The sequence below is a fragment of the Musca autumnalis genome, unplaced genomic scaffold, assembly GCF_047663935.1.
Source record: "Musca autumnalis isolate F117 unplaced genomic scaffold, ASM4766393v1 scaffold_5, whole genome shotgun sequence".
NCBI classification, from domain to species: Eukaryota; Metazoa; Arthropoda; class Insecta; order Diptera; family Muscidae; genus Musca; species Musca autumnalis.
In genome coordinates this window covers 31,280,322-31,307,496 of record NW_027412088.1, presented here as the reverse complement: position 1 = coordinate 31,307,496, position 27,175 = coordinate 31,280,322, and the positions used below count along the sequence as shown (strand labels likewise).

At 39.1% G+C, this 27,175-nt stretch overlaps 2 protein-coding genes across 23 annotated transcripts in view; one reads left to right on the top strand and one right to left on the bottom strand.

Annotated features, from left to right (window-relative positions):
• The window catches only part of LOC141386613 (snake venom 5'-nucleotidase), a 133,172-nt gene that overhangs the window by 86,649 nt on the left and 19,348 nt on the right, over positions 1-27,175 (top strand). For 13 of the 22 annotated variants that reach the window (XM_073955517.1, XM_073955519.1, XM_073955518.1 and 10 more), the window contains 3 exons: positions 17,264-17,408; positions 18,363-18,879; positions 18,953-19,039. In XM_073955517.1, coding sequence (XP_073811618.1) covers positions 17,274-17,408; positions 18,363-18,879; positions 18,953-19,039 — 739 coding nt within the window. In that variant the 5' untranslated portion in view covers positions 17,264-17,273. Of the gene's footprint in view, positions 1-17,263; positions 17,409-18,059; positions 18,107-18,173; positions 18,240-18,362; positions 18,880-18,952; positions 19,040-27,175 lie in introns of those variants that run through there. The other 9 variants (XM_073955523.1, XM_073955522.1, XM_073955511.1 and 6 more) reach the window with 2 other exon arrangements.
• On the bottom strand, positions 6,760-12,554 carry LOC141405933 (uncharacterized). The gene is made up of 2 exons (XM_073990823.1): positions 6,968-12,554; positions 6,760-6,895 (listed from the first exon to the last, which is right to left on the bottom strand). Exon 1 carries the CDS (start codon positions 8,123-8,125, stop codon positions 6,992-6,994), a length of 1,134 nt encoding a protein of 377 aa, XP_073846924.1. The 5' UTR covers positions 8,126-12,554; the 3' UTR covers positions 6,760-6,895; positions 6,968-6,991.

Genomic DNA, 27,175 nt, shown 5'->3' with positions numbered 1-27,175 from the left:
GTTATTGTGTGTGCAATGTTGAGATGTTTCTTTTTTTAAATAAAAAATCAAAGAAATTTTGAGATTGGTGCTTTAAATTTAAATAAATAAATAAATAACTAAATAAATAAATAAATAAATAAATAAATAAATAAATAAATAAATAAAATAATAAAATAAAATAAATAAATAAATAAATAAATAAATAAATAAATAAATAAATAAATAAATAAATAAATAAATAAATAAATAAATAAATAAATAAATAAATAAATAAATAAATAAATAAATAAATAAATAAATAAATAAATAAATAAATAAATAAATAAATAAATAAATAAATAAATAAATAAGTAAATAAATAAATAAATAATAATGAATGAATAAATGAATGAATGAATGAAATAAAAAGTAAATGAAAATAAAATAATTAAATAAATAAATAAAAAGTGGTGGTATGGTCAGTTGAGAAATATTTTTTGTATCGTTTATTGGAGCTCTCAGATCGGTTTGAAATGTTTACCATAGGTAGTTCAGGATAACAAGAACTGCATGTCATGATTTCGAATCCCAAGCATTATTTAGCCCTGTCCATCCGTCCGCCTGTTTGTTGCTGTTGTAACAGTATTTGACATGTTTGTAACCTCGTTTTCCTGCTTTATGCTCGCTCTTTGTCTATCTCCAGTTCTAGGAATTTGGGACCACCGATCTACTGGAGTTAGTTGAGTAGGCTTGGTGAGGCAGTTGGAAAAGTGCAGTGTGTCGTGCGGGCCTGTGTCGCATGTTAGGCAAATGTTTTGCACGGTGTCATCATCGATCATTGCCCTATAGAAATTCAGACGGTAGCACCATTCCAAGCGTAGTTGAACCAAAACTACTCTGGCTTGTCGCGAAAGCTGACGCTCGCTCCTCAGCTGCAATAGATGAGGGATATTCTCCGAGGACCGCATGCACACTATAGTTGTTTATATTATCTGCGTTTTAAACCTGCTAGATCGGTTTGTTGATCTTGGGGTTCTCTCTTGACATGCCTGGGTGTCACTATATGGTGATTAGGATGGCTCTCGCGGTAATACCATAGTGAATACTGCAACGAAAGCATGTCATTGTGTTGCTTTACTGGAAGAATCTTTGTCTCCTCATGTAGACAGTCGTCCACTGAAGACATAAGAAGGTACCCTACTGCAGTTCTCAGGATGGCATTCTCAGCTTGTCGCAGATAGGTGTGGCATTCGCGGTCGACAATGTTGTCGAATGTGACTCCTAGAATTTTGGGGTTGTTTGTGGTCGGACACTCAACTCTGTTCTCACATCGGCAGTCCATGTGGCGAACAGAGTGCCCGTAGATTTAGTGGTATATTCCTCTCATGGAAAAAAGTGGTTGATCAGTCAAAAAGGACTTCAGCCTTTCACAAATGACATCAGGAAAGCTACCTGACGCCAAGATCGTATAATCATCCGCATACTTTACGATCTCAATACCGTATGGAGGTGGTGGAATGCAGTTCCGGTGTTATCACCCTACCTTGGGGAAGTCCATGTTTCAATTTACTTGGGGCTTAGACTTCTTGTTTCTGAACTCCACGTACGATTGGCAGCCACGCATATAATTGAATATCCAACGTTTGAAACTTGACCATTGCTAGACTGCTTGTTTGTTTGAGGATATACAGCGTGGAGTGTTTGGCAGCTTTTGACAAGTCGAACACCACCATCACTATTCTATCACACGGCTTGTTCTTATTGAGTCTTCGACTGATATGCGTGATAATGGGGTGCAGCGCTGTTATCGTGCTGTGATGCTTACGAAACCCATGCTGATGATCAGCAACTGGATAGCTATTTCTGACGCTGGGGAGGATTAAAACCCCATGGGTCTTTGCTACGGGCGACGAAAGCGAAATAGGTCTGTACGATTAACCTTTGCTGGCATCCTTGCCTGCCCCATTTTCCAGATTTCCCTAACGATATGGGTTGCTAGCGACAGGTTGAAAACTTTATTTAGATATTCGACTCCCAGCGCATTCAGTTGTTTCAACATTACCATGGAGATTCCATTAGGACCCCACGTTTTGGAGGACTTAGCGTTCCTGATGACATTCGCAACATCATCCATTGTAAATTGTGGTGATTCGGCAGGGAGAGATCTAATGTGACGTAGTACTCTTCTGTTAGCCCTGTTACTCCTGGGGTGCACGACAAATTGTCGATCGAAACAAGTTACAGACGTCTTTGAATCAGTTTTCGTAACGTCGCCAAACGTAACTGAGGTCATATATTCCTTCCAGGGTTAGAGAGTAACTTAGCCTTCGCCTATAATTCACCTCAGATGATTTAGCCACTTATGCTCACCGACCAACCTGTTAACTTTCAGTGTCAGCTCCCTTACTCTGGGGGTCACTGGGATTGACTCAACGAAACTCGTCAGGCTTATTTACTAATCCGTCTCTGGTGGCAACTTTTGTCGCACTTCCTGCATTCGAATATCAGGTATATGACGTTAGGCTGCAGCAGTAAAGATGTCTCGAAACGTCCAGGTTTGGACAGATCTCTGAAACGGGAATTGACTAATATTCCCTAAAACTAAAACAATTAACTTTCCCATGATTAATAAAAGTGCTATGTACGGAGGTGATTACGTCGTACGCTCTGCTGATGTAGAGGAAATGTCCTGACTCGAAAGAAACAACGGGTTGCCAGGTGACCTCATTTGTCAGACCAGTAGTGGAGTTCTGTAACTTATTTTTGAGTTACCGACAAAAATCGCTATAATTAAAACGCAAAATTATGAATGAAAAATGTTGGCTTAAATCTAGTTTAGTAAAAACTCTCCGATTTTTTCGAAATTTTTTCCATAGGTAGATATTTTTACGCTGATTACGGGAATGTAAAATTTTCTTGGGGGACGGACCCGGTTACCCGGTTATTCGACCCGAAAGTCCGGGTACCCGGTACCCGATAGACCCGATTCTACTGAACCGATTCTTACAAAATGAAGGTATTATAACAAATGGCACCATTTTGGAAAGGTTGAAGTATGAGCTATAAAATTACGTGAATTAATTGAGCACCCATAATGGGCCCTTTTTCGACTATTTGAGGGTTTTATGGAAAAACCCGGGTCCAAAAAGAGGTATTTTGTCATCCATTTCAGTAGTATATTGAGGCCACAACCTTCAAAATATTGGATATCGGAAGTTACTGTTCTACGGGAGCTATATGAAGACGTGGACCTATAGCGATAAATTTCAGATCGAATATTTTATACCCCCAACGAAGATGGTGGGATACTTAGGCCACAAATCCTTTTCTTCTAAATTTTAAATTTTTCTCTCATTCTAAGATCAATATCTCGGGACCCAGTGAAGGTATTATAACAAATGGCACCATTTTGGAAAGGTTGAAGTATGAGCTATAAAATTACGTGAATTAATTGAGCACCCATAATGGGCCCTTTTTCTACTTTTTGATGGTTTTATGGAAAAACCCGGGTCCAAAAAGAGGTATTTTGGTTATAACATCTGAACCCCTGGAGATAACCCCATATGACCACTTGTTGGATAGGTAGTTTCATAAGCTTTCCAACGATACCCATTTTGTAAGAATCGGTTCAGTAGAACCGGGTCTATCGGGTACCGGGTACCCGGACTTTCGGGTCGAATAACCGGGTAACCGGGTCCGTCCCCCAAGAAAATTTTATATTCCCGTAATCAGCGTAAAAATACATACCTCTGGAAAAAATTTCAAAAAAATCGGGGAGTTTTTACTAAACTAGATTTGTTCCAAAATGTTAATTTAAGTTGACAACACTCTTGATACTACATTTTTGTTCCTACCTTACCGAAAAATGTCGTTAATTACCGAAGTTATAAGCGTTTTATTTTTACTGATTTTTGTCGGTAACTTAAAAAATGAGTTACAGAATTCCACTACAGGTGACACAATGGTTATGTCTGGCGAACTGGGACACTCTCCGCTAATTCTGGTAGAGGCATTCTCATTGGCCCTACCCCTATAACCAAGGACCATATGCCACAACTCATGATGGCCATTAAAGTCTCCCAAGACACTCTTGCCCTCCAAAAGAGGGCTAATGTTGGGTATTTATTCCAGACATACATTACATGGACAATATTGGCCCTCTTCTTTGGGTACCTCCCACACAAAATTTCTAAATTTTTCGCATAAGTCCAAAAGTTCTAAATCCTGCTGTGACCAGCTAAAATTGATCGACCATAAACATCGAAAGGTGTGAATAACATCGTAATATTTTTATACCCCACACCACGCTGTGGTAAGGGATATTATGTCTTTGTGCATTTGTATGTAACATGCCTAAGGAAAAGAGATAGACCCATAGTTCCTTCTAGGGATATGCATAGAATCACTTTCTGAGTCGATTTATGCATGTCCGTCCGTCCGTCTGTACGTCTGTCCATGTATTTTTGTTCGCAACGTACAGGTCGCATTTTTTGTCGAATTCAGCTGAAAATTGGGGAATATAATTTTTTTATCCATAGGACGAACGCTATTGCTTTTGGTGAAAATCGGTTCAGATTTGGATATAGCTCTCATATATATGTTCGGCCGATTTGATGCATTTTTCTGTACCAAACACGCTATATATGTCCGATTTCGATGAAATTTGGAATGTGTGACTGAATTCGGTCTAGAAAAAATTACGCCAAATTATATCGAAATCGGTTCAGATTTGGATATAGCACCCATATATATTTTCGGCCGATTTGGCGTATTTGCGGCACCAAACACGTTACATACGTCCGATTTTGATGCAATAAGGAATATGTGACTGAATTCGGACTAAAAATAAATGTGCCAAATTACATCGAAATCGGTTCTGATTTGGATATAGCTCCCATATATATTTTCGGCCGATTTGACGTATTTGCTGCACCAAACACGCTATATACGTCAGATTTGGATGAAATTTTGAATGTGTGTCTGAACTCCGTCCAGAAATACGTGTGCCAAATTATATCGAAATCGGTTCAGATTTGGATATAGCTCCCATATATATTTTCGGCCGATTTGACGTATTTGCAGCACCAAACACTCTATATATGTTTGATTTTGATTAAATTTTGAATATGGGACTGAATTCGGTCTAGAAAAAATTACGCCAAATTATATCGAAATCGGTTCGGATTTGGATATAGCTCCCATATATATTTTCGCCCGATTCCAGGTATTTGCAGCACCAAACACTCTATATATGTTTGATTTCGATGAAATTTTGAATGTGTGACTGAACTCGGTCTAGAAATAAGTGTGTCAAATTTTATCGAAATCGGTTCAGATTTGTATATAGCTCCCATATATATTTTCGGCCGATTTGACGTATTTGCTGCACCAAACACGCTATATACGTCCGATTTTGATGAAATTTGGATTGTGTGACTGAATTCGGTCTAAATATAAATGTGCCAAATTACATCGAAATCGGTTCAGATTTGGATATAGCACCCACATATATTTTTGGCCGATTTGACGTATTTGCGGCACCAAACACGCTATATACGTCCGATTTTGATGAAATTTTGAATGTGTGACTGAACTCCGTCTAGAAATAAGCGTGACAAATTATATCAAAATCGGTTTAGATTTGGATATAGCTCCCATATATATTTTTGACCGATTTTTGGTATTGGTGCACGAAACTCGTTATATATGTCCGATCTCAATGAAATTTGGAATGTGTGATGGAATTAGGTCTATAGATATAGATGTGCTGAATTATATCGAAATCCGTTCAGATTTGGATATAGCTCCCATATAAGTTTTCGGCCGATTTTTGGTGTTTGGTGCACGAAAGACGTTATATATGTCCGATCTCAATGGAATTTGGAATGTGTGACGGAACTAGGTCTAAAAATAAATGTGACAAATTACATCGAAATCGGTTCAGATTTGGATACAACCCCCATATATAGTTTCGCCCGATTCCAGGTATTTGCAGCACCAAGCACTCTATATTTGTTTGATTTTGATGAAATTTGGAATGTGTGACGGTCTTTGGTCTAGAAATATATGTGCCAATTTATATCGTAATCTGTTCACATTTGGATTTAGCTCCCATATGTATTTTACCTATTCACAGTGGTGTAGGGTATCATACAGTCGGCCCCGCCCGACTTTAATCCTTTCCTTACTGGTTTTTTAATTAAAATCATGTCCGAAGTTGGGCAAATCCTTCCAGTCCTCCTTCACAAAAATTCAAATGCAGTTTGAGGACAGTTTGACGATTACTTTGAAATATTCATCAACACTCTTCCTTGTGATTACATACGAAATTGAGTATCCGAGTTTTTCGAAACATGGCCACTCGCAATTTTTCTCCCAAACGTTCGTACGTCAAGTTCCTTGAAGGTCTATGTGGGGCGACTCCTACGGGTACCTCCCTCCCAAAACTTCGACATTTTCGAGATTGTTTTTGACATTTTTACCGAAGGTAGTCCTTGTGGCCATTCTTACAGCGATATAATTGTGTGTTCAAAGGCAGGTCTATAAGTCCTGACATAAAGGCCTGAAAACCCTAAAAAATTCTGTAGTGACCAATTAAAATAACTGCTGGATGTAGAGCTTCTCTTCCACATTGTACACCCATTCCCCTTTTGATGATATCAATGAGTTCCTTTTATGAATCGACGTTCTGTTTGGTGTAAAACCACCCCCAACCACACTCCTCTATATTATCTTGAGACTTAGGCTTTGATGACTGATGACCTGCATTTCTATTGAGTGAATATATAGAAGACCTTCTTATTGTATAAGCAATAGGCAGCAATTTTATTGTCTTATAATTCGACCTATATATGTACATTAATGTTTCAATTATAAAGAGTATTTTAAATCAGGTTGAGGCCCTTGACTTTGAACAGGATACAGTTGGACTTATCTAAAAAAAATAAAATTTCTTTATTAAATACCCTCTCACTTAAAGAAATTTTAATATATTTTTGAAACTTACATTTAATATTCTATGTGATTTGAATCATTCCATGGGGCCTAATCGTACATCAAAACTTGCGGTCATACCTTCGGTGACATTAGACTTCTCATCTAGCAAAACTTGTTCGGTAGTTCCGTTATTTTCATTTGAAGCGCTGACATCAACAACATCCTTTTCATCTGCGCTCAATGTATTAGGTTTAAAATTTTTATGGCTGCAACGATGACGAGGATGATGTCCATGACGACCATGATGTCCATGCCTATGTTTTCTATGTTTTCCAAAATATTCTTCATCACTATCAGCATTTGGATTGACATTCTTTTCTTCCATAGGATTTGCTTCTTCATCCTTCTTTTCCTTATTGTTTTCATGATGATGACGATGTCCATTGTGGTGACGATCACCGCCATTTTCCTTGGATTCACTTTCATTCTTAGCTTCATCAATATTTGTCTCATCCTTAGCTTCATAATGATGTCTATGGTGATGGCGATGGTGGCCATCATGGCGACTATGGTGATGATGGCGGCAATGATGATGAGATTCTTGTTTGTACTCAGCACCCTGATATTCCTCACTCGTTTTATCATTTTGTTTTTCATCTTTGTTATCGGGTTCTTCAATATTTTTCTCGTCAGTTGATTCACCGTGATGTCTATAGCGATGATGACGGCCACCATGGTGGCAATGATGGTGAGATTGTTGATTTTCCTCAGCCCCATTCAAAACATTTTCGTCGTGATTTTCTTCACTTGACTGCATGGAATGTCTGTAATGTTTAAAACGTCCCCAGAAACCATGATGTGGCATTTGATTCTGACCTTCTTTATTATCACCAACAACGACATTTGCCACCTCCTCACTTTCCTTTTCTTTGTTGGTATTTTCAAGAGCGATTTCCGGTTTAACTAGGGTTTGAGGCTGATCAACAACTGATTTATGTAGGCCACGATGGTGAGCACGTCTCAAATGATGCCTATCATAGTGGTTGATATATTGGTTATAGGGTCCATGGGATCTAAGGCGTCTGTAATGTGTTAAGGAACCACGATGGCGGTGCAGTCCATGTAGCCTGCCATGTCCCGATTTTTCACCATTATGCTCCTTGTGGCGTCTTGCCTGGCTTATTACAATCAAAGCCAGCAACAGGATGAGGATGGGAAGGATTTTCATTTTTTTAATTTATTTATTTTTCACTTTTAATTATCTTTGAAAATTATTTTAAAATCTTTATTAATGTGGAGTTCTTTGTTTTAGCAGTCTCTGAATCACTTTTTTTATTTTCTCACTTCTCTCTTAGTCCGTCTCGAATGAAATGTGTCTTTGCAATCTGACCAAAGCTTATTATATACTGCCCACATTTAAAAATACAATTATGTAGAAGTGGAAATGTATAGGCTTGAAATTCTACAGCTTTGGTTTCTTATCAGTAGCGATGAATTTCTTTTTTTCTTCTTCTCGTTCTTCTTATTCTAGCTCATGGAATGGAATCAAAACAAAAACCTCAAAAAATTGCGCATAAGTTAAATATGCTCTGGGGGATTTTTTGGTTGTTTACAGCTTCTTCCGAAATATGCGGTTGTTTTTTTAGGAAGCCAAAACATGACCTTTAACTTGTCTTTCATGCAATTTCATCAGCATATCTGCTGTGAGGTGGTGTTACATGTATCGAAATAGTGCCGAGAAGAATTGATGGAAAGAATATCTAAAGCTCACTCAGCTATTAACCGCATATATTTTTACACAATTGTTTTTTATACCCTACACAACACTGTGGTAAGGGGTATTATGCCATAGGAAGAACGCTATTGTTTTTGGAGAAAATCGGTTCAGATTTGGATATAGCTCCCATATATATTTTTGGCCGATTTGACATATTTGCTGCACCATACACGCTATATACATACGTCCGATTTTGATGCAATATGGAATGTGTGACTGAATTCGGTCAAAAAATAAATGTGCCAAATTACATCGAAATCGGTTCAGATTTGGATATAGCTCCCATATATATTTTCGCCCGATTTGACGTAATTGCTGCTCCAAACACGCTATATACGTCCGATTTTGATGAAATTTTGAATATGTGACTGAATTCGGTCTAGAAATAAGTGTGCCAAATTATATCCAAATCGGTTCAGATTTGGATATAGCTCCCATATAAATTTTCGCCCGATTTCACGTATTTACTGCACCTAACACGCTATATACGTCCGATTTTGATGAAATTTTGAATGTGTGACTGAACTAGGTCTAGAAATGAGTGTGCCAAATTATATCGAAATCGGTTCAGATTTGGATATAGCTCCCATATATATTTTTGGACGATTTCACGTATTTTTCTGTACCAAACACGCTATATATGTCCGATTTTGATGAAATTTTGAATGTGGGACTGAATTCGGTCTAGAAATAAGTGTACCAGGTTATATCGAAATCGGTTAGGTTTAGATATAGCTCCCATATATATTTTCGCCCGATTTCAGGTATTTTCTATACCAAACACGCTATATATGTCCGATTTTGATGAAATTTGGAATGTGTGACTGAATTCGGTCTAGAAATAAGGGTGCCAAGTTATATCGAAATCGGTTCTGATTTGGATATAGCTCTCATATATATTTTTTCGCCCGATTTCACGTATTTGCTGCACCAAACACGCTATATATGTCCGATTTTGATGAAATTTGGAATGTGTGACTGAATTCGGTCTAGAAATAAGGGTGCCAAGTTATATCGAAATCGGTTCAGATTTGGATATAGTTCCCAAATATATTTTCGGCCGATTTGACGTATTTGCTGCCCAAAACACGTTGTATGAGTCCGATTTCGATGCAATTTTGAATGTGTGACTGAATTCGGTCTAGAAATAAATGTTCGAAATTATATCGAAATCGGTTCAGATTTGGATATAGCTCCCATATATATTTTCGCCCGATTTCAGGTATTTTCTGTACCAAACACGCTATATATGTCCGATTTTGATGAAATTTGAAATGTGTGACCGAATTCGGTCTGGAAATAAACGTGCCAAATTATATCGAAATCAGTTAAGATTTGGATATAGCTCCCATATATATTTTCGGCCGATTTCACATATTTTCTGTACCAAACACGCTATACATGTCCGATTTTGATGAAATTTTGAATGTGTGACTGAATTCGGTCTAGAAATAAGTTTGCCAAATTATATCGAAATCGGTTCAGATTTGGATATAGCTCCCATATATATTTTCGCCCGATTTCAGGTATTTTCTTTACCAAACACGCTATATATGTCCGATTTTAATGAAATTTGGAATGTGTGACTGAATTTGGTTTAGAAATAAGTGTGCCAAAGTATATCGAAATCGGTTCAGATTTGGATATAGCTCCCATATATATTTTCCCCCCGATTTCACGAATTTGCTGCACCAAACAAGCTATATACGTCCGATTTTGATGAAATTTGGAATGTTTGATTGAATTCGGTCTAGAAATAAGTGTGCCAAAATATATCGAAATCGGTTTAGATTTGGATATAGCTCCCTTATATATTTTCGCGCGATTTTACGTATTTGCTGCACCAAACACACTATATACGTCCGATGTTGATTAAATTTTGAATGAGTGACTGAATTTGGTTTAGAAATAAGTGTGCCAACTTATATCGAAATCGGTTATGATTTGGATATAGCTCCCGTATATATTTTACATATTCACAGTGTTGTAGGGTTTCATATAGTCGGCCCCGACTTTGATCCTTTCCTTACTCTGTTTTTTTCATACTTATTTACATCCATGTTGTTGTTGTTGTAACAACATATGATATGTTTGTATATTCGTTTTTCTGCTTAATGTGGATCCGGGTCTATCTTCAGTTCTAGGAATGTGTGGCCGCTTCGATGGGTTGTAACCACAAAGCTATTGGAGTTAGTTGAATAGGTTTCGACAGAGCAGGTGGAAAGGTGTGTCATGTGGCATGTGTTGGGCAATTTTTTTGCGGATTGCCATCAATCCTTGCCCTATAGGAATTTAGACGGCTGCATCCCGAGTGTAGTTGAGGCAAAACTACTGTGGTTTGTGACGGCAGCTGGTGCTCCTCAGCTGCGATAGATGGGAATGATGTCTGAGGACCACATTCACACAATAGTTGTTTATGCCATCTGAGATTGCATCTTTGGGAATACTATTTTAACCTGTTTGATAGGCTTGTTGATCTGGGGATTCTATCTTGTATCGTTAAGTCACTCTTTCTAGCTCATGTAGATCCCTCTTGTCATGCCTGGGTGGGGTGGTTAGGGTGGCTCTCACGGTAATACCCGAGCAAGTACTGAAGCGAGAGCATATAATTGTGTTGATGTACAAGAAGAATCTTCGACTCCTCATGTACATATGTATATGATCCATTGAAGACAGGAGGAGGCACCATTTTCTCATTACAGCATTTTGACAGATTTGAATATTTTTTCTATCGCGTTGCACTTATATTCGCGGCCCACATTGCCATCTCATTAATAATCGCAGGTCGATCTATAGCGTTATATGTGATCAGATAATTTGATTAAAATAACTTGCGCATCTTTTCGAATCAGTCTGATCCGGCATCGTATCTTCCTTCTTTCAAGAGTGACTTAACCGTAAGCCAGAATTCTCTAATTCCGGCTCCAATATTACAACTATTCAGATGATCTAACTACTTGTTCCATTTCTGCTCACCTATCAATATATAAACTTCTACTGTCAGCTCTCTAACTCTGGGGTCACTAGGTTTGACTCGACGAAGCTCATTAGCTAGTTCCGACGCATCTGCTGGGAAATTTGTTCTCACTTCGGGTATTCGGTCAGGTATATAGCGAACGGCTGCAGCTGTGTTGATGTCCCGGAACATCCTTTCTTTTGTCCAAACATCAGAAGTTTCGACAGATCTCTGAAGCGGTCATTAGTGAACTCTCTGAAACTAGGCAAATAAGCTTTCCCATAATTGGTGAAAGTGCGGCGTGCAGAGGTGACAAAATCGGACGGTGTGCTTATGGAGACGATAATGGGGTGATGGTCTGATCCATGTGAAATAAACGATGGGTTGCCAGGTGACGTCATGTGTCAGACAAAGTGACACGAAGTGACTGGTGAACTGTGGCACTCTTCGCTAATTCTGGTAGGGGCGTCCTCATTGACCCTGCAATGCGTAGACCCATCAATCTGCTCAACCATCACTATGCCCCTCAGATTGTCTTCAAGGACAGAATGCCACAACTCATGATGATCATTAAAGTCCCTCAAGACCAGTCGGTTAGGGCCCCCAAAAGCGGGCTAATGTTGGGTCTGTAACCTGGAGTACAGCTATTTATCTGCGGGATGTATACATTAAACAACTTTACGAATTTTATCACACATTTATTTAGCTCAGACACACGTTTAGCGGAGACACACTTTGAGCTTTACAAGCGTAGATGACTTTTGGGGTCAATATAGTAGAAAACCCTGGGATCCACCTATTCTATAGTTCATTACTCTGGGGTTCAATCACTTCTATAATAGATATACCCAGGGTGATTTGACTATAGAAAACCTCAATAGCCTATAGGAGACCTCTTGAGGCTTTCTGTGATCTATACATAACCTCAACATGTCCTCTGTTATCGATGGAAGACCTCAAAGGCCTACCGTTGTTTCATAGAAGACCACAGAAGTCTTCAGGTTACTGTAGAAGACTTTAAAGGGTCTTCTGTTGTTTTCTGATGTCCATAAAAGACCTTAAGAGGTCATCTGAAGTTTATAGGAGAAATCAAGGCATTCTGTCTTCTGTTGTCTTCTGAATCCATAAAAGACCTTAAGAGGTCTTCTGAAACCTAAAGGAGAAATCAAGGCCTTCTGTTGTCCATAGAAGACCTAAGGAGGCCATCTTTTTTGTCTATAGAAGACCTCATACAGAAAAAAAATCGGCGATAAAAAAATTGTCGTATTGACGAAATTCGATAAAATTTTTTGATAAAATAAAATTGTAATATTGACTAAAATATTTATCGATTTTTTTATATTGAACTGATAAAATATTTCAAATTTTGACACACAAAAAAATTCGGCGATAAAAAACAGTATCATATTGACGAAATTCGATAAAATTATTTGCTCACAACGTAAAAATACAACTGATAAAATATTTCTCATATTGACTAAAATATTTATCGATTTTTTTATATTCAACTGATAAAATGGAATATTTTGATAAATATTTTTGTCAATAGGTGAAATATTTTATCATTTGTATTTTTACTTTGTGATCAAAAAATTTTATCGAATGTTGTCAATATGACATTTTTTTATGGCCGGAAAATCGATAAATTTTTGATTGAATCTTTGACTTTTTTTTATCAAATGGCTAAAATATTTTTTTGTGCATATCAAAAAAAATGTGGAATATTTTGATAAATATTTTTGTCAATAGGTGAAATATTTTATCATTTGCATTTTTACTTTGTAATCAAATAATTTTATTGAATTTTGTCAATATGACAATTTTTTATCGCCGGAAAATCGATAAATTTTTGATTGAATCTTTGAATTTTATTATCAAGTGGCTAAACATTTTTTCTGTGCAGGAGATGTTGTGATGTTTACAGAAGTCCTCAAGAGGTCTTCTGTTGTCTTAACAGGTCTTCTCTTGTCCATGGGAGACCTGAAGAGGTCTTATGTTGTCTTCAAGGCCTTTTGTTGTCCATAGAAGACCAAAAGAGGTCTACAGTTTTGTAAAGAAGACTTTATGAGGCCTTCTATTATCTGTAGAAGACATAAAGAGATCTTCCGATGTCTATAGAAATCCTCAATAGGACTTGTTTTGTCTACAGAAGTCCTCAAGAGGTTCTTTGTTGTATATATAAGACCCCCGGTCTAAAAAAGTCTTCTGTTGTCTATAGAAGACATCTAAAGATCTTTTGTTACCCATAGGATACCTGAAGAGGTCTTATGTTTTCTATATGAAATCTTAAGCGGTCTTCTTTGGTCTAAAGGAGACCTTAAGAGGCCTTCTTTGGTGTATGGGAGATCTCAAGAAGTCTTTTTCGGTCTATAGATGGCCTCAAGAGGTCTTCTTTTGTCTATAGACGACTAAAAGATTTCTTCTGTTGTCCATAGAAGTGTTCACGGTGTATTCTGGTGTCTATAGAAGACTACAAGAGGTTTTCTGTAGTCCTCAAGAGGTCTTCTTTTTTCAATAGAAGGCCTCTCAGGTCTTCTGTTGTCTATGGAATACTTCAGGAGTCCTTTTGTTGCCTTTTTTCTATAGATGACCTTAAGAGGTCGTTTTTGGCCTGCAGAAGATCTTTAGAGGTATTTTGTTGCCTACGGAAGACCTCAAGAGGTCTTTTTATATCTATAGGAGCCCTAAGGGGGTCTTCTGAAGTCTTTTGGAGACCTTAAGAAGTCAAGACTTTTTTTGTTAACTTTCTCGTTGGAGTTTAGCTGAATTATCGAAGATTTTATCGCAAGTGAAAACGGAAAGCCGAAGAGATTCCACATAACCACCAAATTATGCAACCGGTTTCGCTCTTGTCTTTAGAAGACCTCAGGAGATTTTGTGTTGTCTGTAGAAGGCCTCAAGAGGTCTTCTGTTTTTTAAGATGACCTCCAAATGTCTTCTGTTTTGCATAGAAGACCTCAAGAGGTCTTCTGTAGTCTATAGAAGTTCTCGGGAGGCTTTCATTTGCTTATAAAAGCCCTCAAGATGTCTTCTGTTGTTTAGAGAAAACCTTAAGAGGTCTTTTTTGTCTATAGAGGACTTCAAGATGTCTTCTTTTCTCTGTAGAAGCCCTCAAGAGGTCTTCTGTTGCCTATAGAAGATCTCAAGATTTTTTCTGTTGCCTATAGAAGACTACAAGAGGTCTTCGGTTGCCTATAGAAGACCTCAAGAGGTCTTCTGTTGTCTATAGAAGACCTCAAGAGGTCTTCGGTTGCCTATAGAATACCTCAAGAGGTTTTCTGTTGTCTATAGAAGACCTCAAGAGCCCTTTTGTTGTCTATAGAAGACCTCAAGAGCCCTTTTGTTGTCTATAGAAGACCTCAAGAGGTCTTCTGTTGCCTATAGAAGACCTCAAGAGGTCTTCTGTTGCCTATAGAAGACCTCACGAGGTCTTCTGCTGTCTATAGAATACCTCACGAGATCTTCTGTTGCCTATAGAAGACCTCACGAGATCTTCTGTTGCCTATAGAAGACCTCAAGAGGTCTTCTGTTGCCTATAGAAGACCTCAAGAGGTCTTCTTTTGCCTGTAGAAGACCTCAAGACGTCTTCTTTTGCCTATAGAAGACCTCAAGAGGTCTTCTGTTGCCTATGGAAGACCTCAAGGGGTCTTCTGTTGCCTTTTGAAGTACTCAAGAGGTTCTTTGTTGTATATATAAGACCCCCGGTCTGTAGAACACATCTTCTGTTACCCATAGGATACCTCAAGAGGTCTTATGTTGTCTATAGGAAATCTTAAGCGGTCTTCTTTGGTCTAAAGAAGACCTCAAGAGGCCTTCTTTGGAATATGGGAGACCTCAGTAAGTCTTCTTTTGTCTATAGAAGGCTCAAAGATTTCTTCTGTTGTCTATTGAAGTTTTCAAGATGTATTCTCTTGCCTATAGAAGACCTCAAGAGATTTTCTTTTGTCAATAGAAGGCCTCTCAAGTCTTCTGTTATCTATGGAATACTTCAGGAGTTTTTTTTTTTGTCTAAAAAGTACCTCAAAAGGTCTTCTGTTATCTACAGAAGGCCTCAAGGTGTCTTCTTTGTCTATAGAAGGCTTCTAGAGGTCTATTTTGTCTATAGAAGACCATAAGAGGTCTTTTTGGTCTCCAGAAGACCTTTAGAGGTATTTTGTTGCCTATGGAAGACCTCAAGAGGTCTTGTGATATCTACAGGAGACCTAAGGAGGTCTTCTGATGTCTTTTGGAGACCTCAAAAAGACAAGACTTTTTTCTTTTTTATTAATTTTCTCGTTGGAGTTGAGCTGAATGACCGAAGATTTTTCGCAAGTGAAAACGGAAAGCCGAAGAGATTCCTACACAACCACCAAATTATGCGAACGGTTTCGCTGTTGTCTTTAGAAGACCTAAGGAGATTTTGCGTTGCCTAAAGAAGGCCTCAAGAGGTCTTCTGTTTTTTAAGATGACCTCAAAATGTCTTCTGTTGTCCATAAAAGACCTCAAGAGGTCTTTTGTAGTCTATAGAAGACCTCGAGAGGCCTTCAGTTGCTTATAAAAGCCTTCAAGATGTCTTCTGTTGTCTAGAGAAGATCTTAAGAGGTCTTTTTTGTCTGTAGAGGACTTCAAGAGGTCTTCTTTTCTCTGTAGAAGCCCTCAAGAGGTCTTCTCTTAGCCTTAGATTACCTTATGTGGTCTTCTTTTGTGTGTAAAATACCTAAAAAATTGTGGACATAGGCCAACGTTTTGATATAGCCGCCATATAGACGGATTTCAGATATTTTCAAGTTTTTAGCTGAATTAGCGGGTGCCACCGTGGTGCAATGGTATGCACGCCCGCCTTGCACGCAGAAGGTCAGTGGTTCGATTCCCCGGCCAGGCAACATCAAACATTTTTCAACGGTGGCAAAATACCCCTCAGTAATGTTGGCGACATTTCCTGAGTATTTCAGCCTTGAAAAACTTCTCTACAAGTGGTGTCTTAAGGCACGCCGTTCGGACTCGGCGATAAACAGTAGGTCCCATATCATTGAGCTTAATATGAATCGGGGTGCACTCATTGATATGAGAGAAGTCTCCCTTGTCCCGTATGGGATGTTGTGGAACAATGTTTTTGTTTTGTTAGCTGAATTAGCTAAAATAAGTTATTTGGTTTTTCCCAGGGTCAAAAAACTTCCCCACATAATATTGTGGGTATTGGCACTTTCGTAACATAAAGAAAAATTATTTATTCCACATATGTTCAGAATATTTTACGGTGGAGGGTAAAAAAAGTTCGGCGCGGCCAAACTTACTTCTTCCTTCTTGTTCAATATTAATGGCAAACCTTCCTCCGTATTATGAAATAAACATCCGATAATTTATCTTAAAAAAATGTACTGTTATTTTGAATACCAAAATAATACCTCTAATTGGAAACCTCTTTATTTAGCTTTCGGAACAACCGACTGAATAATTGTTACTTATTTTCTCTTAATTCCAATTGGCAACCTCGTATCATTTCAATTGAAGACCACCACTTTTTATTTACAACAACACAATTTGTATTTGCATTTTTTATTTTATAAAAAAAAAATTTTAAAAATATATATTTATTAAAATTTCCAAATTTTCTCCCAAAACCCAACCAAAAAACCTACCTCTCACACGTGTAGCAGTTTAATCATGGCCGATATTACATCACAATCGGGACAAATGCGAACGAAATTGGGTGATATCGTTGAACACAGTTCGACGGCAATCAATGAAGCAACCGAGGTCACAAAAGGATTGCGGAATGTGGTTGGATGGTTAAAACAGGTGGATGAAATGAAATTTATGCTTAAAAGAAAAAAAATAAACTTCTAAACTTATTTCTCTATCTCAGTGTTGTACCAATTTTTGTATTGTTTTGTGTTTTAGATTTGTCACTTTGTGTTATTTTTTGAATTTTTGGTTTTCAATATTGGGTGGAAATCTATAAAAAAAATGTTCCAACCAATTTAAGAATTTCAGATACAGAAATGTTAATGGAAGAAAAATTGAGGCCATGCTTAAAGAAGGGAGCTTTACAAAACCCCAATTTTTCTTTCAGGAAACTTTTTGTGTCGGATTCCTGAAAAACGACAATTGAGAACGAGAGGGGTTTACATGGGACCTACCGATTTTTAGAAACTCTACACCATAGTCGTAATTATTGTCCTGTAAATCCCCCTTAAGATGACCAATTGTTTTATCGTTTTCACATGTACCTAAATCAAGGAACATTGAGTGTGGACTTCGAACCGACAGTCCAGTCAGTCACTGTAACTGAAGGGGAACATTCCGACATCGTTGAAAATTGTTCTTTTTAAAGATATTTTCTCAGTGACTGGCTACGGAGCCCAAACACTGTACATGTGAAAATGTTGCACTTATTTTAATGTTTCCGCACTGTACCTATGTAGAAATAATTTCCGATTTTTTGTTGTTATTGGCTTGAACGAGTTATTTTTCCTTTTGAGTTGAAGTATTGGAAAGTAATTTTATTATTTTCAAAAAAGGGGATTTCCCCAACATTTTTATTAGCTTTGTTTTGTGTTATAGATTTCCCTTTACCTTCTTCCTCTTCTTGTACTGTTTGTGTGTTTTCTCGCTGTGTATCGAATCGAGGTGTGTGTTTTGTGTATGCTGTAAAAAGGCTTTCTATCTGGAATTATCCAAAAAAAAAAAAAAAAAAAACAAACCTACCATAAAATACAACCAATAACAAATTCTCTCTTCCCTTCCCAACAGGCTTCCATAGAGGTACGTGAAGCGGGTAAACGTGCCGTAACACAAATCCAAAGTTCCAATCCGAATTTCCTCTCCAACGAATTTGATTTGGATGATCCAGAACTACTATCGCCAACATCTTCCTCTTCAGCAGCTGGTGGTGGCGGTGTAACAGACGAAACCAAATACGACACAAAATCCCTATCAAATCAAGATCTATCACGCAACTCACGACCCTCTCTCAGTCAACCACAAAGTCCTCGGGCCCGCGGCCGTATTGATAATTTTACCGCCGGCTATCATCGTTCCACATCGATTATAACCCAGTTGGAAAAATCAAAAGTCCTATTGAAAATGTCATCAGAACAGGAAATCAAACCATTGACCATACTGCATTACAATGATGTCTATAATGTTGATCCTACGACAGAAGTTGAGCCCATTGGTGGGGCAACAAGATTTTGTACAGCTGTCAGGACATTTGATGTTGATGATCCTTTGGTCCTATTTAGTGGTGATATTTTTTCGCCCAGTATGCGTAAGTAGAGACAATTTAGAGATAGATTATCGAGGATTTTCAATTAATGAATCTTTTTTTCTTGGTTTTCCAGTAAGCACCTTCACCCAAGGTGAACAAATGGTACCTGTACTCAATAAAATTGGAACACACTGTGCCGTATTTGGAAATCATGATTTTGGTAAGTTGAAGATGAGAAAATGGGTTGGACTACATATGTACATAAGTTCCCACAAATACCACAAGAGGTGTTCTGTTGTCTATAGAAAACCTCAAGAGGTCTTCTGTTGTCTATAGAAGACCTCAAGAGGCCTTCTGGTGTCTTTAGAGGACTTCAAAAGTTCTGCTGTTGTCTTTAAAGGTCTTATTAGAAGACCTCAAACGGTCTTTTGTTGTCTTTAGAATACCTCAAGAGGTCTGATGTTGTCTATAGAATACCTCAAGAGGTCTTCTGTTGTCTATAGAAGACCTCAAGAGGTCTTCTGTTGCCTATAGAAGACCTCAAGAGGTCTGATGTTGCCTATATAAGACCTCAAGAGGTCTTCTGTTGCCTATAGAATACCTCAAGAGGTCTGATGTTGTCTATAGAAGACCTCAAGAAGTCTTCTGTTGCCTATAAAAGACCTCAAAAGGTCATCTGTTGTCTATAGAAGACCTCAAGATGTCTTTTGTTGTCTATAGAAGACCTTAAGGGGTCATCTGTTGTCTATAGAAGACCGCAGGAGGTCTGATGTTGTCTATAGAATACCTCAAGAGGTCTGATATTGTCTATAGAAGACCTCAAGAGGTGTGATTTTGTCTATAGAAGACCTCAAGAAGTCTTCTGTTTCCTATAGAAGACCTCAAGAGGTCATCTGTTGTCTATAGAAGACCTCAAGAGGTCTTCTGTTGCCTATAGAAGACCTCAAAAGGTCTTCTCTTGCCTATAGAATACCTCAAGAGTTCGGATGTTGTCTATAGAAGACCTCAAGAAGTCTTCTGTTGCCTATAGAAAAGCTCAAGAGGTCTTCTGTTGTCTATATAAGTCCCCAAGAGGTCCTCTGTGGTCTATAGAAGACCTCAAGGGGTCTTTTGTTGTCTATAGAAGACCTCAAAAGGTCATCTGCTGTCTATAGAAGACCTCAGGAGGTCTGATGTTGTCTATAGAATACCTCAGGAGGTCTGATGTTGTCTATAGAATACCTCAAGAGGTCTGATGTTGTCTATAGAAGACCTCAAGAGGTCTTCTGTTGCCTATAGAAGACCTCAAGAGGTCTGATGTTGTCTATAGAAGACCTCAAGAAGTCTTCTGTTGCCTATAGAAAAGCTCAAGAGGTCTTCTGTTGTCTATATAAGACCCCAAGAGGTCCTCTGTGGTCTATAGAAGACCTCAAGAGGTCTTTTGTTGTCTATAGAAGACCTCAGGGGGTCTTTTGTTGTCTATAGAACACCTCAAAAGGTCATCTGCTGTCTATAGAAGACCTCAGGAGGTCTGATGTTGTCTATAGAATACCTCAAGAGGTCTGATGTTGTCTATAGAAGACCTCAAGAGGTCTTCTGTTGCCTATAGAAGATCTCAAGAGGTCTTCTGTTGTCTATAGAAGACCTCAAGAGGTCTTCTGCTGTCTATAGAAGACTTCGAGAGTCTTCTGTTGCCTACAGAAGACTCCAAGAGACCTCAAGAGGTCTTCTGTTGTCTATATAAGACCCCAAGAGGTCCTCAGTTGTCTATAGAAGACCTCAAGAGGTCTTTTGTTGTCTATAGAAGACCTCAAGAGGTCTGATTTTGTCTATAGAAGATCTCAAGAGGTCTTCTGTTGCCTGTAGAAGACGTCAATATGTCTTCTGTTGTCTATAGAAGACCTCAAGAGGTCTGATGTTGTCTATAGAATACCTCAAGAGGTCTTCTGTTGTCTATAGAAGAACTCGAGAGTCTTCTGTCGCCTACAGAAGACTCCAAGAGACCTCAAGGGGTCTTCTGTTGTCTTTATAAGACCCCAAGGTCCTCCCCCAAGGTCCTCTGTTTTCTATAGAAGACCTCAAGAGGTCTTCTGTTGTCTCTAGAAAATTTCAAGGGGTCTTCTGCTACCTATAGAAGACCTCAAGAGTGTTATGTTGTCTTAAGAAGGCCTCAAGAGGCCTTCTGTTGTCTATAGAAGACCTCTAGAGGTCTTCTGTTGTCTATAGAAGACCCCAAAAGGTCCTCTGTTGTATATAGAAGACCTCAAGAGGTCTTCAAACCAACCACAATGACGCTCTATGGACTGCAACAGGTTGACTCCTTATGTCTTCAGTGGACCATCTAAATGAGGAGACAAAGATTCTTCCAGTACAGCAAAACAATGGCATGATTTCGTGGCAGTATTGACTTGGGTGTTACCTAATTACCATATGGCGGTTAGGACCACACCCCAAACCTGGCATGTTAGGAGGGATTTTTATGATCTAGAAGGAGAGGTTCGACAAGAGAGAACCCCCAGATCAGCAAGCCTATCATACAGGTTTGAATAGCATTCACACAAATGCAGTCGCAGATGCCATAAACAACTATCGTGTGAATGTGATCCTAGGGGAACATATCCCATCTATCGCAGCTAATTAGTGTCAGCTATCACGACAAAACAGATTAGTTAGTTTTGGCTAAACTATCTTCGGGATAGTGCAGCCATTTAAAGTCCTATAGGATACTGATCGAGGACACTCAACAAACTCCAGTAGCTTTGTGGTTACAACCCATCGAAGCTGCCACATTCCTAGAACTGGAGATAGACCCATAGCCAGATTAAGCAGAAACACGAAGTTACAAAAACATATCATATGTTGTTACAACAACATGGATGTAAATATGAAAAAAAATTGTGTATAATTATATGCGGTTAATTGCTGAGTGAACTTTACATATTTTTTCTCTCAATTCTTTCCGGCACTATTTCGATAAATGTAACACAACCTCACAGCAGATATTCTGATGAAATCTCATGAAAGACAAGTTAGACGTCATGTTTTGGCTTCCTAAAACAACAACTGCATATTTCGGAAGAAGCTGTAAACAACCAAAATTGTCATTAGAAAAAATCCCCCAGAGCACATTTAACTTATGCGCAATTTTTCGAGGGTTTTGTTTTGATTCCGTTTCACGAGTATAAGAAGAACAACAAGAAGAAGAAAAGAAAGTCACCGCTACTGATAAGAAACCAAAGCTGTAGAAGTTCAAGCCTTCCACATAATTTTCATTTTGAAATGTGGACAGTATATAATAAGCTTTGATCGGATTGCAAAGGCACATTTCATTGGAGACGGACTAAGAGAGAAGTGAGAAACTAAAAAGCAATCCAAAGACAGCTAAGAATTTCACATTTGCAGAAGAAATTTAAAAATTATTTTCAAAAATAAATAAAAGTGAAATTTCAAGTAAATTAACAAAATGAGAATCCTTCCCATCCTCTTCCTCTTGCTGGCCTTGGTTGTGATAAGCCAGGCAAGATACCATAAAGAACATCATGGTGAAAAATCGGGACATGGTAGACTACATGGATTACATCGCCATCGTGGTTCTTTAACACATCACAGACGCCTTAGATCCCATGGACCCTATGGTCAATATGTCAATCACTATGATAGACATCATTTGAGACGTGCTCACCATCGTGGCCTACATAAATCAGTTGTAGATCAGCCTCAAACCCTAGTTAATGCGGAAATCGCACTTGAAAATACCAACAAAGAAAAGGAAAGTGTGGAGGAGGAGGTGGCAAATGTTGTTGGCGGTGACAATAAGGAAGGCCAGAATCAAATGCCGCATCATGGTTTCTGGGCACGTTTTAAACATTCAAGACATTCCATGCAGCATACGGAACACAATCACCAGAAATCAAGTGAAGAAAATCAGGACGAAAATGCTTTGAATGGTGCTGAGGAAAATCAAGAATCTCAACATTGTAACCTTGGTGGCCGTCATCATCACCATAGACATCATCGTAAATCGAATGATGAGAAAAATGTTGAAGGAGCTGAAAATCAAAATGACAAAACAAGAGAGGAATATCAAGGTGTTGAGGACAAGCAAGAATCACAACATCATCGTCGCCATCATCATGGTCGCCATGGTGGTCACCGCCGCCATCACCATACACATCATTATGAAGCTAAGGATGAGACAAATGTTGATGATGCTAAGAATGAAGCTGAACCCAAGGAAAATGAACAAAGAAATGAGGAACAACAAGGTACCCATCATGCTGATCGGCATCACCATGGACATCGCCATCATCATGAAAGTAATATGACAAATAAGGATGAAGAAGCAAATCCCTTGAATGAAAAGGATGTAAATCCAAATGCTGATAGTGATGAAGAATATTTTGGAAAACATAGAAAGTGGCATGGACATCATGGATATCATACTCGTCATCGTTGCACCTATAAACATTCTAAGAATGATACATTGGGCTCAGATGAAAGAGATGTTGATGTCACCGCTTCAAATGAACATAACGGAACTACCGAAAAAGTTAGATGAGAAATCTAATGTCACCGAAGATATTGCCACTAATTTTGATGTACGATCAGGCAATATGGAATGAATCAAACGCAGGGAACATTAAGTGTAAGCCAGAAATATCTTTAATTTTCCTCAAGATAATAGATAAATCCAAGTGTATCCTTTCTAAAGTAGAGGACCACCAAAACCTAAGTTCAAATACTCTTTGCAATGTAAAGACATTAATGTAAATAAAATAGCTGCATATTGTATCTCTTATTGTTTATTATTTCTGGCCACCAACAACAACTGCTAGCGTTTTCAGTTCTATAGAAATTCAGAACTTCAACATTTTTTTCGAAAGATATTCTTTCGATTCCAAATGATATACCTTTGAAATAAAGTCGTAAAGTCATCATCCTAGTGCACATACCCTCACTAGCCTAAAGGCTGAGGATATAAATATGCATTGGTTAAGGTATGATTGGTCAGTAGTACTGGTGACAAAGTCAATAGTATGTCAATAATGATTTACTGTAGAGATTTCCTCCAGGGTACTTTTTACACATTCTCATGGCACACAGAATAGCTGGAAGACACAAAACCTTGTTTCAACTTGTACAAAGTCTGAATCAGGAGTAAATTATTGACACCAGAAGCTAATAGATTGACCACCATCAGTTGGTCTAGGCTAAATGTTCTTCAAAAAATATTCTTTAAAAATCCACGTTTTCCAGCCTAAAGGTGCTTCAAAAATAATCTTTGATTGTGAAAAATGTAATGGGAAATTTTACCACCACCCAACGGCCGTCCAGTTTCATTGCCTACGACATTTGACATTAGCCATGGGAAGTTGGTCTTTTTGATGAGTTCGACGAGGACATCAAGGCCGTGATCTGAATCTGACCTGCGTTCATGGAATTTAAAGGAATAACTGTCAGCTGCAATATACATCCTACCGATAGATAAATAGCTGTACACTAGATTATAAGCCCGACATTGCCCCGCTTTTGGAGGATCATAACCAACTGGTCTTAGGGGACTTTAATGCTCATCATGATTTGTGGCATTCGGTCCTCGGAAATGACCAGAGCGGTATAGTGCTGGTTGAGCAGATTGGTAGCTCTACGGTTTGCATGGACAATGAGGACGTCATGTGTGGAACTGTCGATGTAGAGTTACTTAACGTCCGCCGATAAATCGTTGTACTTCAGGTCATCGGCCCAACATTAGCCCACTTTTGGAGGGTCATAACAGACTGGTCTTAGGGGATTTTAGTGCTCATTCTGACCAGAGGGGTATATCGCTGACAAATTAGAGCCACCAGTGCTAGCGGAGATTGTCAGTTCGCCAGACATAACCATAGTGTCACCTGGTCGGACAAATTGTGCCATCTGGTAACCAACGCATCGTTCCTCTTGGGTCATGTCATCTTCCTATAATCGCCTGCATGAGCAGATCGCCCAATTTTATCACCTCTGAACGCCGCACTTTCATCAATCATGGAAAAGCTAATTGGCCTAGATTCAGAGAGTTCACCAGTCACCGCTTCAGATGTTCGGGTGGCAAAGAGGACGTTCCAAGACATCATCACAGATGCTGCAGCCCAACGCTATATAACTGCTGAACGAATATCCAAAGTGAGACCAAATTTCCCAGCAGGTGCGACTGCATTAGCAAATGAACGTGATGAGCCTCGTCGGGCCAACACCAGTGATTTCAGGGAATCAGGGAGCTGACACTGGAAGGTAACAGGTTGTTCGGTGAGCATAAGCGGATTAATTGGCTAAAACATCTGAAGAGTTGCAACATTGGAGCCGAAATAAGTAAATAGTGGGCAACGGTTAAGTCACTCTTGAAACCTGGAAATAGGTAAGGAAGAACTCAGTCACGTTTGGCGCCGTTACGCTGACTGATCCGAAAAGGTGCGCAAGTTATTTTAATCAACAATTTGTCGAGCACCCCGTGTGTGACAGGGCGAAGAGAAGAGTAGTAAGTCGCATTAGATTTCTATCTGCCGAGGATAAACCACCACAATTTACAATGGATGATGGGGGTTATTCCGAACGAAAATTCACCATGAGTTTGGTCTTTCCGCCGTTTCAATTAAATGGATAGAGTGAGAAACCCCACGCGGAATTTACGTTCACAATAACCCGCGCTGTTGCTAATGCAATCAGCAACAAAGCTTTGGACCCTGGTGGAATCGCCATGGTAATGCTGAAACAGCTGGGTCAGCCGGGAGTCGAGTATCTCACCAAAGTTCTCAACCTGTCGCTAGCCAACCACATTGTTCCCGAAATCTGGAAAATGGGTTGAGTTGTCTCTCAACTGAAGCCAGGCCATAATGCCAGCAAAAGTGAAGAGACCGTACGGAACCATTTCGCTTTTGTCACCGGTAGCAAAGACTTTTGAGGCTTTACTCCTCCCCAGCATCAGCAATAGCTATCCAGTCGGCGATCATCAGCTTGGGTAAGCAGCACAACAGCGTTATACGCCTTCTTCACAAATATTAGTCGAGGACTCATCTAGAACGAGCCGTGTGATATGACAGTGATGGTGGCGCCCACCGGAAGCCTTCGACAGTGTCAAGCACTCCATACTGTTTGGGGACATTGAGCAGACAACCCTTCGGCCAAGTTTGAAATTTTATATATGGACGCCAGACGTACGTTGAATTAAGAAACAGGATGCCCAAGTCCTGCAGAGTGAAACAGGGAGTTCGCCAAGGTGAAGTGATATCTCCGAAACTGTTTAATCTCTACCTCTCCTGTATTCCAACCCCTCCAGACGGCTTTGAGATAGTACGTTATGCGTATGAGTGTACAATCTTGGCGTCAGTTACCTTCTCTGATGTCATTTGTGAAAGGCTGAAGTCCTATTTGATCAATCTTATCACCATGCGAGGAGTATACAAATATCCGGCCTAAATCTACGGCCACTCCGTTCACAACATGGACTGCAGCGGTGAACACTGAGTTGAATGTCATTGTCGATGGTAGCAGAATTAGGATCCACGCATGCCACAGCTATCTGCAACAAGCTGAAATGTAGCAACAAGGTCCTCAAGTCCCAAGCCGGCACTTAGGGTGCAGATAAAGAAATCCTTGTTGACCACATATTTATATCGCGATAGGTGGGTCTTGGGTAAGCTATGCGGCATAGGTCCGCGAATGTAAAAATATTTAAACCTGTCAGAATGCCGCCCTGAGAACTGAAACAGGATGCCTCCTCATGTCTTCAGTGGACCATCTACAATATGGCGAGAAAAAGATTATTCCAGTACAGCAACACAATGGTATCGACACGTTGCAGTTGGGTGTACCGTGAGTGTCATCCTAATCATCATATAGATGATAGAACCCCCACACAGCCATGTCAGGAGGGATCTTCATGATCTAGAAAGAGAGGTGATCCGCCGTTACAAGGGAGAACAAGCCTATCAAGCATGTTTGCTTAGCATTCACACAGATCCAGTCGCGGATGCCATATACAACTTCCGTGTGAATCCGGTCCTCTGAGAACATACCCCATCCATTGCAGCTGAGGGGTGTCAGCTGGCACGACGCTCGAAATGATGCAGCCATCTAAATTCCTATAGGCCAAGGATTGATGACACCGTGCAAAACACTTTTATAGCAAGCCACACAGTCCCGCACGACATACTTTACCATTTCAACTGCCCAGCCAATAGCTACTCAACTAATACCAGTAGATTTGTGGTTACATCCCATCGAAACAGCCGCGGTTCTTGAATTGTAGATAGGCCCAGGACCAGATTAAGCAGAAAAACGAACTTACAAACATATTATGTGCTGTTACAACAACAACGCTCCGTGTTAGTTTTATTGTCTCAAT